Source organism: Synchytrium microbalum, assembly GCF_006535985.1.
Source record: "Synchytrium microbalum strain JEL517 chromosome Unknown SmJEL517_scf0002, whole genome shotgun sequence".
Taxonomy (NCBI): domain Eukaryota; kingdom Fungi; phylum Chytridiomycota; class Chytridiomycetes; order Synchytriales; family Synchytriaceae; genus Synchytrium; species Synchytrium microbalum.
This window is the reverse complement of record NW_022158351.1, coordinates 1,204,320-1,217,802: the sequence shown is the minus strand read 5'-3', so window position 1 is coordinate 1,217,802 and position 13,483 is coordinate 1,204,320. Positions and strand designations below refer to the sequence as shown.

The following is a 13,483-nucleotide window of genomic DNA, read 5'->3' as shown; positions in this document are numbered from 1 at the left end:
CACATTACCGTGCTTTGGTCTTCATCCCTACTTTGTTGAAAGTTCGTATAATTCGGATTGGATGCCATTACTTGAATCTTTTCTGATCAAGCTTCCCAACGCCCTTGTTGGAGAGTAAGTTACCTAGACAGTGTTTCATTTTCCCGCGTCAATATAACGCGATAGAGATTTTCAGAAAGCTGAATCCACCGTTTGATAGGATCGGGCTCGACAATGTCGCAACTGACCCAACAACAAAGAAGAAGTATCGAATGGACCGGCAAATCGATGCATTCATTAAACAGATGAATCTTGCTACAAGATATAATCGCCCTGTCTCTGTGCACCTCGTAAAATGCCATGGACAGTTTTTAGATATCATGAAGGCTATACAATACGACTCGATACCGAAAAAGATCATGCTACACTCCTGGACCGGTTCCGCTGAGATAGCAATGGAACTTCTTAAGATTCCTGTAGTAGGTCCACGGTTGTATTTTTCCCTTTCTCATGGAGTGTCTGCACGATCTCCTCAATTCGGAAGGAGGATAGAAAATCTGCCCATAGATAGATTGTTAGTTGAATCGGACGTACACGATACTCTTGAGGTGGACAATGCCATTGAGAAGATTGTTGAGCTCATTGCTGGCGTTCGTGGAATGCCTTTGGACGACATTGTGGATGTGCTAGTGAGAAACACGGAGAGTTTTTCCGATATGTAGTTACGGTGTCATAGTATTGTGTCTACAGCTTTGTAAAAGCTCCCCCACTTTTTCCACTTTTTAAAATCTCCAACTTCGAAAATCGAGTCCAAGGACAGACAGAATGAAGGCATTTGACATACTGTCGCTGACCTTCGGATACTTCCTTGTTGGACTTACATACGGTTCTGGGCCACATTTCATTGGGCCATCGTTGGTCGAAGCCGCCGACACCGCCCAAAACATCAAACGAGACAGCGGGAACGCAACTGCAGTTCCTAGCACTCTAACGCTCAAAACGAGCATTGGAAAGTGCTGGATTCAGGGGCAAGGGGGCCTCAATGTTGCACTCGATGTCGATGGTATGTTCCTACTTGATGGCAAATTGCACACCCACACACTGTGTTTATCCTTCACCTCGAAAGACTGACCTAATCTCGTCTTCCTTTGCCCTTTCAGGACACGCTCCTGCTGCAGAAAGCGGACTTCCGACTGTTACTCTATGTGCCTCGATTGGCACAAAAGCCTTGAACTTTGACTGTTCAGGCTACAACGTCGATACAGGTGCACCTCAAACTGTAAACGGAGCTCAATGCTCTGCCTGGACTTTGAGAGATGATCAACCCAACTCTGGGTGTGTTTTCAAGTAAGTCGACTGCACGATGTTTTTGGGAATTTCGCTAATGTCGGCTAATATTATTCGTTCTGTTATAAATCAGAGTCTCTGCTGTTGATGGTTCTGCTATAGATGATTGCTCTCAAATCACTCTCTCTGGTTCCGCGACAGTAAACAACACTCCAGTGACATTGTTTATTAATGGAAATACAGCAGAGAAACCAGTGATTGCTGCTGGCACAAATACTCAACCTAGTCCAGCTGCGTCTCCAAGCAATCAGCCACCTGCTACTGGTGCTACTGGTGCTGGAGGGACTCCGATTCCGAAGGAAGTGACTCTAAATGGAACGTTCACGAAGTGTTGGGGAACAGGTAAAGCCTTCAAATGCGAATTGTTTACGTTAAAAGAGGCGATATCCAATCTAGTATTTTGAACATTCTAGGCATTGGAGGTTTCGGTGCCCAGCTAGCTGTTGACGGAAAAGGACCAGCGGTAACTTTGGACAATGTTTCTAGTACTCCCAATTACGTGAGAACTCTAATCCATTTTTGATAAACAGCATGAAGATGGACTTCCAACCCTCGCTTTGTGTGCGTCAGTCGGTGGACGAGTATTGAACTTTGATTGTAAGGGCTGGAATGTAGATACTCTGACACCTGTGACATTGAATGGAGGCAAATGTGCGGTATGGTCGCTCCTAGATGATCAGCCGAATTCAGGCTGTGGTTTCACGTATGCTATTTATGCGTATTTAGAATTGGCATTTTCATCAAGCTGACTCACAATTGGACTATGCAGGGTTTCAGCCGTTGATGGAGCACCTATAGACGATTGTAGCCAAATCACTCTCTCTGGTTCGGCATCAGTAAATAACCAGCCAGTCACTCTAGTCATCAATGGCCAAGCAACGAAAGCCATTGGTGTTGCTGCTCTTACTGCCCAAGCTTCTGCCCCTGCTGGCGGTAACGCCCAACCATCTCCAGACTCTTCACCACAGCCTGCTGCTTCAATGACAGCACCACCAGGTCCTCCTGTACCACAAACCACTGGTGCTCCTGCTGGTGGTAAGCCTCGTGATTCCAGTTTGGTTGACAATGCGCCAAAGCCATGTGTTTAATCAACGCTGTCTCCTTCAGGTGGCAGTACCACTGTTTCTCTTCCATTACAGCCTGTGGACAGATGCAACCCTGGTGGTGGTAAGTTAGAACTACATCATCGTTAATGTGGAAGCCAATCTCACAGCACGATATTAGACAATCACAATGGGAGTACGAAGCGTCTAGGCTTTCACGATGTTCGAATCAATGGTCATCAACCTATGGATGACGACTCTACTGTACGAAACTCCCCATTTTTGAAGAATGTCAGAACTCGACAAATTAATTTTTCTATTGAAATAATAGGAAGGACTACCTACAATAACTTGTAGTTTCAGTCTCCCCATCCTCTCTCTCAATGGGGAAGGCTCAGCTATGAGCAACCCGTCTGTATCCAATGGCCAACTGACTTACACCATGGTACGTTCGTTTTGCTGAAATGTTCAGTTTGCGCGATCGTTAAGCGGGTCGCTTCAATTTTAGACCGATGATGGACCAAATCAAGTCTGGGTGGGTAACTTTGATACACCATGCGATACCCAGACAGGACAAGAGGCCACGCCTATAAAGATTACAACGTGTACTTGCACGACGAAAGCTGGTACCTGCACAGCTACTGTTGGAGGGTAGATGTGAATAAGATTTCAACCCATGCTGTAAAATGTTGTGTTTGCCAACTTTCAATTTTTTTGCGACAAGAATATAAGTCAAGATTTCGCAAACCCGACCGCATTTGCCTCAAAAACGTCTGAATGTTTTACTGAAGATTATTTACATAGAAACATTAATCGACCTTCTTGGCAATGAAGGCCTCAACCAATACACTTCTAGTATCAACACTACCGGCCTTCTCCAACCCGCCATTGCTATTAATACTTTGATTGTATACGGACCGACGAACATTAATATCATGATTTGACAAAGTTCTTTCCAATTCGTCAGGATCGACATGGATGTGTCGAAGGATCTCCAAAGCTTCTTCCCTTGAGTCGTCATCAGAACGCCACCTCGTTCTTGCCGCAGCTAGAACCTTTGGCCGTGGCGGTATTGGTATGATAGGAATAGAGACAGGATGTACGGGCTCCACATATATAGATTTGACCTGATACTCTGGATCCTGTATCGGCGGTTCAGGTATCGAAGGCAACCCTACATCTATCGACACATTTCCAGATTGTGGCCACCCAGCAAACACATCAGGACTACCTCCCACCGACTGAGCTTCTACGACTCGTTCTAGATTCGATACAAAGATGGGTAACGAAGCTGAGCTAATTCTACCATTCAACCATGACGTATCCTGAATTACGTTTTCCTTATTGGAAGTATGCCAATCGAGACCTTTATCACCGGCTGCCACAAATCTACCTGACGTGGGATCTAATATATAGTCTGGTCGACGTGGTGAAGCACGTTTATTCCTAGAGGCACTTTGCTGTAGTGTTGCTGTTGGACGATTTAAAGGTTGAGACGGTGGTTGACTATATTTCACTAGTGGTGGCACTGGGGGGCCTATTTCATTGTGGCGGCGTTCTAGAGGACGAGGTTTCGTCGTTTCAGTTACGTTCGTGGCATGAGTTTCGAATGTGTTTTGATGAAGGATGGAGCCTAAAGTTCTAGGCAATGCAAGTGAGGGATTCTCGGGTAGCGCTATTCTCGGCGGTAGTTCTCCATTCAGACTAGCCGACTGCCGTTGGCGACTTGAAACCAACGGAATTGGTTTACGAGATTCAGTTTGGAGAGCTGAGCGTTGATTTGCTAATGAATGAGAGTTAATACCACATTGTGAAAGAAGGATGTAAAAAATCGCAACGCTAACCTGATGAGCGACGTCTTCGTGTTCGAGCTCTCATTGTAACATCAAGCCAGTGCCGGGCACATTTCTCAACTATGCTCCATTTACGCATAGTGATACCAGATGGTGCGTTTGCCCTTTTAAGAGGTTCTCGAGACCGATTTGGATCTGCTACCTACACGGGCCCAGCAAAAAAACGCGTTTTGGCTTATCGCTAACGTTGTCTCAAGCCGAAGAAATAAACTGCTCACAGTCAATAGAGCCAAAATTCCATGCTTGATTGCCATTTCACGTCGCCAACATTCCGCTTCTTTGATCCTGGCTCTCGTATCCTTCTTACTAGCCACATAGTCAGACCAAGCTGAGAATGTCTTGCCCAAAAGCATTTGCCCACGATGAAGAACCGGCATAACAAACATGTGACTCTTAATCTCATTCCAATTCGTTCGATGAGATCTCCACATAATTACACTTTGCCTCAATATGTTGCGATGAAGGAAGGTATCTGCCAGAGATTGAGCACGATGCAGCCATTTTCGATGGTGATTCCTTTTAATCCAGAATGTCATGGTTATAGATAGCAAGTGACGAGTTAAGTGTGATTTGGCTCTAGCATTCATGGCATGACAAAACTGCTTGTATCTTCTGTATCGTCGCCATGCAGCGAGGGCATTTTTGAGTTTTGCTAACAGAAAAAAGTGTGGTTCACCACTCAGCTCAACACTGGACAGACATGAGACTTTCTGTACCTTTCTCCACGGCAACCTGAACTCTTCGCACTTGACGATCCTGCTCTTCGCGATAGAGCTTCAGACCTTCGACGTACGATCGCCATCCGAAAAAGGCCTACAAAGGTAGACGAGAAAGGATGATGCACTTGGTAATTGCAGCTTTCGCATCTCCTCAAAGAAGTAAAACGTCTCGTACCTGCCGTATCAAAGCAAAAGCACCTTCTTGTTGTGCTTTCTCAACCTCAAGGCGAACTTCTCGAGCAATAATCGTTTTGGCCTTCCAATGCCGAAACAATTGCATGGACAATATTTCGGAACGTCTAGTCTCGCATGACTGTATAGTATTGTGGATCCATCGCCGTGATGATGAATACAGCTGTTTGACAGTTTTGTCGTTTGAGTTAGGTCCTATCATTTAAGGAAACTAGAAAAATGCATACCATCCAAGCTTGTAATGCCTTTTTGGAAATGGTTCGAAGATGTCGGGTAACGGCTAACGACCACTGAGCCGCAGACGTGCATCGGCTTGTATAAGCCTATAGGTTCAATTAGTTTGCTTGAGAAACGTTGTTGACATTCTTCACAGCCAACATCCTAACCTGTGCCCATGTTCTCAGCGCATGGCGAAGCAAGCTCTTGTAACGATGTCGTACAGCTACTCGCCACTGAATCATCTTTGCGCTTGATTGAGCAGCATAGTTCCACCAGGCAATCAAAACAACCAAGGCAAGACGGCGGTTATAATGAAGTTTCGCCAATTCCTATTTTATAAAGTCAATAAAAATACATTTTCTTGTAATTTGAGTATCTTGTATACCTCATAATGTCGTTCAACCGTAACATTCACTGCATTCTGCCGCAGTGTTGAGAAGGTTCTCCGTAAGATGATAAAGGTGAACAGACGTTCGGCCTAGTTGAAATATCTCAGTTTGAAGGCATTCTGATGCATGGAGGTCACTGAATACACTCACCTTTCTCATCTTGACGACGTCATCACGTTTGTCGTGAAGAAGTGTCTTCCACAGTACCCAACTTTTTATCAGACGCCGCTTCGTGGAAACGGTAATACCAACATCCATTCTTCCCCGCTTTATCTTACGATTACGGGCGTATTCCACGATACTTGAAAAGGCTGCCTTCAACACAACCTTACGACGATGAGCCAATGCAGTCGTCTCTGTGCCCTGATGAAAAGTATAAACAACGGAGCAGGATTTTGAGAATTTCTTCGACGAATGTCTTACCTTTACATGTCGGCACTCGCCAACGAAATCCATCCAACTCGCCCATGCCGATCTTTTCAGCCACGTTTGATAGTATGCGAGCCCCTTTTCCAGCTCCAGTGTTTCTCTGCGCTGACATGACTGCTGATGCGCTATCATCCAAGAGATCCAGGTTTGTTTGAGAAGCTGAGGGAGAGCAAGTGTGAGGTCAACGTCCTGAAGTGCATAGATATCGCACTGACATCACTCACATCAGCTGCCAGCTTTTTATCAGCAGTCATTCCATCACTCAGGAGGCTCACAAATGCCATCAGACCATGTCGCTTCAGAAGCAGCGTTAGCGTAGAAACAACACTAACTGTCAATCACAACTGCCAACCTTCAGAACTAGATGATGGTGCACCATCGCCTTCTCTGTAGCAGCATTATTCTTCCTGACAGTACTCAAATCTAGAGCGGAGGGAAATCAATCATTGAAATGGATACAAAACATAAGGTGAGAACGCTCACGCGTCTTCCATATCAGCCATCCAGTTCGAAGCGTTCTCTTCTTATCCCAAGATATGGCATACTTTTCAGCATCTTCTCGTATCAGTATTTGCATATGCGAAAGCTTCCACTTTGCAAAAAATCGTTTTCGCAGCTTAACCGTCATCCACAATACGGCCTTTTCTAAATTGGGGAGCTGGTTTAATTGATGATTATTGGCCACGACTAAAAACATATTTCAAACCTGTGCGGCGCTTCTTCTCCTGGCACTTTGAGACATACGCCAACCATGAATGCAGTACTATATTCTTGCGGTGTCTCTGGTGGTGATGACTGGCCTGCTCCATTTTCGTCTGACGAAGCTGAGCGGTCACAAATCGTAGTCTCCAATTACGGAATGATGACTTTACAAGGCGATGAGACTTCCAGCTCGCAGCGTCCTGTTCAAGTTTTTGCCATGACTTGCGTTCCACCAATAGAGCGTGCCATAATCCGTAGTATAGAGATAAAACACACTCATGACAAAAGGCAATGGCTGCTTTCTGCCTAGCGACCTTATCTTTCTTCTGCGACATGTACATCATCCAAGCATTCCAAGCTCGTTTTGTTCTTGCTCGACCGACTATTTGACGAGCGTTAGATACTCAAATGGATTCATAGCCAAAAAAAAACCAAAAAATTCGACAGTTTACCATGTTCTGAAATCATTTTTCGTCGCACGGCTTTACCACTTCGTTCAGAGACATATAGTCGCCATGCCTTCCATACTTTACCACAGATAGCAATTTTATAGTGCACACGAGCACGCACTTCGGCTCTCCATAACATCCTCTTCTCGACCAAAGCATGCTTCCATAGCTGCATACAATTCGTTATGAGCTTGGTCGTGTACCTAGATTCACTCAACTTGGTTTGCTTGACACGACGTATGTTACTCCTCCATAGACGAGAATATTTGAGTGCCAAGACATGCTCTTTGGTATCCAATTGTTCGGAATCACTGACAACGTTTTGAGAAATTGCTCCAGCTCCGTTCGTTTTATCCCTTTTACTGGGTGTTGTTGATGAGGTTGATTTTGGTTGCTTGTCGGCCAACTTTGTAGCAGATTTCGTCTTGGACTTCGTAGATCTAACGAGGCTTGAAATTGATCCTATGGTTCGTTCTGGCGTTCCAGTCTTCCATATGTTTGTACCATCAGTGGTTAACTTGGAGACCATTTCAGGATTTGTGGCCAAAGCTGCTTCTAGCGATGGATCGTTTTTGGAATTGTCCATTCTATGTAACAATATACTATCTTGGTCTCCGCAGAAGTGTCATGTCTGTCGAGCTAGTTTACTGATGCGAGCTGCGATGTGACGATTTTTGAATTAAGCAACACAAAGATCAGAGCTGTGCAGAGCTTTACACGCTTCAAACCGATTATAGAATGTCCTTTCAAGCTTGAATCTATTGTTTCAGTCGGTGATCTCTACGTTTACATATTTACAATGAGGTCTGCGTGTCAAATCTGTCTGAGCTACAATGAGGTCTGCTTGACATTAGAAGGAAGACGAAACTTTGGGAATTCCAATACACTGGAATTGACAGTAGAGTTAGCTCAAATAAGCGACCTTCTAAGGAAACTCAACAAATCACTTACCTGACGCTTCCGTCATAACATCCAGCTATGAGAATATTGTCACTGATTTGAAGAGAGAGAACGGCCGATCCTGTGTCTTGCAGAATGGCACGTACACGTTTGTCACCTTCAAACAAACTCCATAGCCGTATCTTGCCATCCCTATTGACATTTCTTGGTTAGAGACTCATGTTTTCAGTTGAAGACATTTCAAAAGCACAAGCAGCTCTTACCAGCACGATACAGCTTGTATTCCATTGACTTCGTTCAAATCAACACCAGTAGCCCAATCCGAAACACATTCAAATTCATGCAAGGGATGAGCAATAATACGAGATTCCAAGGGATCCTGGTTTTCTTGGTCGTGAGGAGACCTGTCGTGAACTAGAAGCCCCCTGACGGCACCATCTTTGTGTGCAGTTAGAATCTCAAATTCTGATTCGACTTTGCGGGCTCTGATACGAGCGTAGAGAATATGACTAGCGGTGGTGACTTGGCCAATTTGTGTGATTTCATGGCTGTCACCAAGGTTCCAAACAGTGACGGATCCGCTCATACACACAGTTATGAAACCGACTGACGTTAAGGTGACTTTGACGATTGAGGATGTGGGAAATCGCTGTGTTCCTTTAATTCGGAGGTCGCCAAGTGAAATGACGTGAAGCAAGGTTCGAGAGGCTCCAATCAGGTATTTCTTGTTCAGATCCAAGCACGTCACAGCATCGTGCTCCTATTGTGTATCACAGCAAGAATCTCAGTAACTAAGTCTTGAACTTGATATATGTTTGTGAACTGCATACCCATGGAATAACTTTGAGTCTTGCCAGGGTTTTCAGCGACCACAGTATCAGTGCTGTTCGATTTCCACGTCCGCCAGTGGCAAGGAAATCACCAGAAACCTTTAGGCATTCCACTGGGCCTTCATGATGAGAAAATTGATGGACAAACTTGAGCCCAAGCTTCCTGGCCTCAGTGTCCTTGACAGTTGGTGGGGATATAGCTTTGCGGAGAATGCTGGTTCGTTTATTATCATGTTTGCTGACAGTGGTTTCTTGATTTTCGGGACTTGGTGCACGAATGCCGTTGGCGTCTTCGCCTCTTTGAAGATTCCAAATCTTGACAACTCCGTCCCATGAGCCCGTAATAACTCGAGTTCCAACTACTTGAAGGCAAGTAACGCCATGTGTATGGGCCTGTACTCTAGACGTGACGGCCCGTTGCGTCAGATTCAGTTTGGAGAGATTTTGACGATGGAACCAACGTATACACCATCCATGTACCTTCTCCGACTTCCATTTCCTGAAAACCATGCTGTTCTGTTCAGTTGTATGGTTGAATACAGCTCAGGAAGCCGAGTCTTCCATCCGTGCTTTTGGAGGTCCAGGCCCAAGATTTCGAAATGGGCTCTCCATAGAGAATCGTCCAACGCAACCTTCCTTAGTATTCTGCACGCTGTTGACAAAGATCCATTTAGCTCATGTTTGATCCAAAACTCAACAGGTTGAAAATTGACTTCTTGAGGGCGTAGGTCAATGACCATCAACAGCTTGGAATAGTTCCTGGAACTTACTTGCAGCAATTTTTGCTAATTGGCACGCTTCCATCCGTTGGAAAAGTATTAACAAAAGCTCGTCCGGAAGGTCAAAAAATGGACGAGCAATGGGAGGACTTGCAGTCTTGGCTGCTTGCTTGTGGATTTTCTGAGCTGGAGAAACTGCCATCTTAATTAAAGCAAGCATTCTTGTCCTCGAACAGCGTTGGATTGTCTTAAGAAAAGTTGGAACTTGACGACAGTGACATAGAACCTAACTGCGCACGCACTGTAAGCTTAACATGCTGGTAGAAAAATGTCTAAGTATCAATCCAGAAGATGCATGTACCAGCGATCGATACAGATATACAAAAATTAGCAACGTCGAGATAAATAAATATGTAAAAAAGAAAAGCAAGAAGTGAAGTGCGTGACTCAATTGAAAGGACACCGCAATCAACACTAGTTGGAGATCTGTGACAGTTGAGGGGCGGAATTCTTATCAGCCGTCCTCCTTATCGTCGACAAGCTGTGAGTCTTAGTCAGAATTTTCATTGTTCGTCCTAGGCTGAATGGAATCGATCGAATTGGTGAGCTGGTGCGCAACCGGTTTCCTCAACATATAGATAACCCCACTAACAAACTTACATCCCTTCCTGGGGCTCAGTGAGAATTTGTTATCTCTGACCAAGCCTGCTGAATAGACTTCAGATCTTGTCACTCCGATTGATTTCACACTAAAAATCCCATCTAGCACAGTAAGCAAGCATGGCAGAGGAAGAAGAAGGCATTGTAGGAACTGAACCAGTAGCCCCTCCACCACCGACGCTTGCTCAAAAGGCTGTGTAAGCATTTTCGTCGCAGCATCCCCAGCATCACACTTTTAGTTGAAGCTCGCCACCAACCATCTAACTCCTAATACATTCAAATAGTAAGAAATTCACTACTTATGATGGTCTTTTTGGTAATTATCTCCTTCTATTGTTGACGATACCAAGGGCTAGTACATTGGTTTTTTTTGATGATGATGAGTTATCGGTGGTTGGAGCGGAACGCCACCGCCAGCGCACACAAATTCAGATCTAATTCGTTATTGCTGTGGGAGATTAAGCCCTTTGTGGTCACTACTCTCCTCTTCAAACGCTCACAATTCTGCACCACAGGAAAATACGACTATGCATTCCTGTGCATGCCACGCATCCCATTCATGAAGCCACGGACGTAAGGATTGTCACGAAGTAGAGATGCCTCGGTTGTCAAATTACTGACAGGGAACCTTATCGGTTAGCATGAGAGGTGACGTGCCACGATTCTATGGATTGCACGATGAAGTACCTCTTTTCATCGCCATCATGCTGGGCTTCCAACACGCTCTGGCCATGATGGCCGGTGTCGTCACTGTACCAATCATCCTCACCGCACAAGCTGGAGCCACGGGTCTCAATTTTGACGATTCAGCTCGTCAACATCAAATCTCAGTCGCTCTGATCGCATCCGGCCTCCTCTCAGCAATCCAGATAACACGATTCCATTTGTTTGGCAAATACTACCTTGGAACTGGTGTGTTCTCATCCGTTATATGCTATGTCAATGTGTTTTCTTTTAACACGTGAAAGTTTAGGGTTACTCTCTGTCGTCGGAACTTCATTCACCGTTGTTGGAATCAGTCAATCTGTAATCTCACAGCTCTACTCGAATGGATTCTGCCCAACCACCGTGACTGGTGGCGTAACTACTTATCTCGCATGCCCAGACGCCTACGGAGCTATTCTAGGGACCACAGCACTTTGTAGTATCATTGAAATCTGTTTGTCCTTCACGCCACCAAGAATACTACAAAAGTTGTTCCCACCATTGGTTACTGGTATCGCTATTTTACTTATTGGTGCGGATCTTACTTCTGCTGGTCTACAGGCCTGGGCAGGTGTGTAGAAAGATCAAACGAAGTGCCAAACCTCGCTCGCATAACTGATATTTGTCGGTTTGTTTTCTCTTTCATATTCAAGGTGGTGCAGGGCCTTGCATTTCTAGACCTGCTACTGGATTCTTCTCTGCATGTCCCAACATTCTTGCCCCGAAACCATACGCTTGGGGAGACGCAAGATTCATTGGTTTAGGATTCTCCGTATTCGCATCGATCTACCTAGTCGAGATATTTGGATCGCCTTTTATGAGAAATATCCAGGTTGTTTTGGGTCTACTTGTGGGATGTGTAATCAGTGCTGCTGCAGGTTATTGGGATACCTCTGCTATTACAAATGCACCTGCACTGGACTTCATTTGGACGCATACGTACAAATTGAGCATCTATGGGCCTGCAGTTATCCCTTATTGCTTCTGTTATCTCGTAAGCATGCTCAACTGTAAACGTTGGGAGACGACGAATTTGGATGTCTCCCCCGTTTCTTTCAGAGCCCATGGTTCCGTGTCCCGTAACTTCTGACGAAATCCCTGTTTGTAGATCTTGGCTGTTGAATCCATTGGTGATGTCACTGCATCCGCTGGTAAACATTTCTGCAGAAATCTTTTGTTTCGAGTATCCCAATTGAAATTAATATGGGTGGTAGATTGACACAATTTTGCACCTTAGATGTTACTGGTGTAGCTGTTGTCGGTGAAGAATACGAGTCTCGTATTCAGGGAGGTATCCTCGCCGATGGTCTCAATGGATTGATTGTAAGTATTCAGCATGTTGTGATGAACTTCATTGAAAATCAAACTAAATCTGCTGTGATAGGCTTCCCTTATGACCAACACCCCTATGTCAACATTTGCTCAAAACAACGGTACGGCGAAAAACGCTATCATATTCTAAAGCCCGTTAATGTGGGACTTACATCAATGTTTTAACAGGCGTTATCGCCTTGACTCGATGTGGTAACACCTCGGTTGGATATTGCTGTTGTCTTTGGTTGATTATATTCGGAGTGTTTGGAAAATTCGCGTAAGTTGAAGAGGAGACGTGCTTGTTTGGTCTAAACCGAATGCTTATTTGAATTTGTCTCTCCCAGCGCCATATTCCTCGCTATACCGGATGCAGTACTAGGTGGAATGACAACCTTCTTGTTTGCGTAAGTCTATCATGAAAGCATTCATTCAAGCACAATCGTTTAGACATTACGTCTTATGAACAGATCTGTTGCTGCTTCCGGTATCCGTATCCTGGCGTTCTTGAAGTGGACCAGGCGTGATCGAGTCATCGTTGCAGGTGCTCTATCTATCGGAGTCGGCGTGTATCTTGTACCTACATGGTTCAGCTACTTCTTTACCTACGCTGGAGATAACCAAGCTCTCGCCGGATTCCTCGCCTCCATTGTGATCATCGTCGAGGTAATTGGATGCAAGTCGTGTATATATAGAATCCGAGGTTTAATCAAATTGACAATCTTTAGAACGGTTTCGTGATTGCTTCACTCATTGCCCTTGTGTTAAACCAACTTTTGCCCTCAGATGGTAAGCGAACATTTGCAGCCACACTAAACGCAACAGTTTCTAACTCAAATATTTTCTACAATTAGCCGAAATTTACGGTGATGAGGAAGCCGCTCCATTGGTCGTCGACGAAAAGATGGCTCATTAAATAGGAGGGGACTCTTGTAATAGATTTAGACCTTAGCACCTTTTTTTCTCTCGTTGCAAATACAACCTAATATTCAGAAGTTATTATTGCCTCAGAAATATTACTTAACTGTTCAGAATTG

At 44.7% G+C, this 13,483-nt stretch overlaps 5 protein-coding genes across 5 annotated transcripts; 3 read left to right on the top strand and 2 right to left on the bottom strand.

Moving 5' to 3' along the window:
* Positions 1–61: 61 nt before the first annotated feature.
* SmJEL517_g00741 (uncharacterized protein) lies at positions 62–701 on the top strand (the record flags this gene model as incomplete). The annotated part of the gene is made up of 2 exons (XM_031166670.1): positions 62–114; positions 200–701. The coding sequence occupies 2 exons, from the start codon at positions 62–64 to the stop codon at positions 699–701; spliced, it is 555 nt and encodes a 184-aa protein (XP_031027357.1).
* A 103-nt stretch (positions 702–804) lies between these two features.
* On the top strand, positions 805–3,024 carry SmJEL517_g00740 (uncharacterized protein; the record flags this gene model as incomplete). Its single annotated transcript, XM_031166669.1, has 10 exons — positions 805–1,042; positions 1,140–1,326; positions 1,400–1,668; positions 1,740–1,789; positions 1,857–2,029; positions 2,096–2,361; positions 2,434–2,493; positions 2,551–2,633; positions 2,701–2,814; positions 2,878–3,024. The coding sequence occupies 10 exons, from the start codon at positions 805–807 to the stop codon at positions 3,022–3,024; spliced, it is 1,587 nt and encodes a 528-aa protein (XP_031027356.1).
* A 154-nt stretch (positions 3,025–3,178) lies between these two features.
* On the bottom strand, positions 3,179–7,907 carry SmJEL517_g00739 (uncharacterized protein; the record flags this gene model as incomplete). The annotated part of the gene is made up of 15 exons (XM_031166668.1): positions 3,179–4,152; positions 4,214–4,364; positions 4,441–4,874; positions 4,939–5,035; positions 5,117–5,296; positions 5,361–5,456; positions 5,520–5,681; positions 5,738–5,830; positions 5,892–6,097; positions 6,165–6,329; positions 6,391–6,466; positions 6,523–6,593; positions 6,654–6,815; positions 6,877–7,254; positions 7,325–7,907. 15 exons carry the CDS (start codon positions 7,905–7,907, stop codon positions 3,179–3,181), a joined length of 3,828 nt encoding a protein of 1,275 aa, XP_031027603.1.
* A 242-nt stretch (positions 7,908–8,149) lies between these two features.
* SmJEL517_g00738 (uncharacterized protein) lies at positions 8,150–9,561 on the bottom strand (the record flags this gene model as incomplete). Its single annotated transcript, XM_031166667.1, has 4 exons — positions 8,150–8,207; positions 8,273–8,413; positions 8,485–8,981; positions 9,052–9,561. The coding sequence occupies 4 exons, from the start codon at positions 9,559–9,561 to the stop codon at positions 8,150–8,152; spliced, it is 1,206 nt and encodes a 401-aa protein (XP_031027604.1).
* A 989-nt stretch (positions 9,562–10,550) lies between these two features.
* Positions 10,551–13,362, top strand: SmJEL517_g00737 (uncharacterized protein; the record flags this gene model as incomplete). The annotated part of the gene is made up of 14 exons (XM_031166666.1): positions 10,551–10,627; positions 10,715–10,746; positions 10,946–11,003; positions 11,071–11,342; positions 11,404–11,706; positions 11,789–12,129; positions 12,244–12,286; positions 12,373–12,458; positions 12,520–12,568; positions 12,636–12,726; positions 12,794–12,853; positions 12,917–13,112; positions 13,175–13,235; positions 13,301–13,362. The coding sequence occupies 14 exons, from the start codon at positions 10,551–10,553 to the stop codon at positions 13,360–13,362; spliced, it is 1,731 nt and encodes a 576-aa protein (XP_031027607.1).
* Positions 13,363–13,483: the final 121 nt, after the last annotated feature.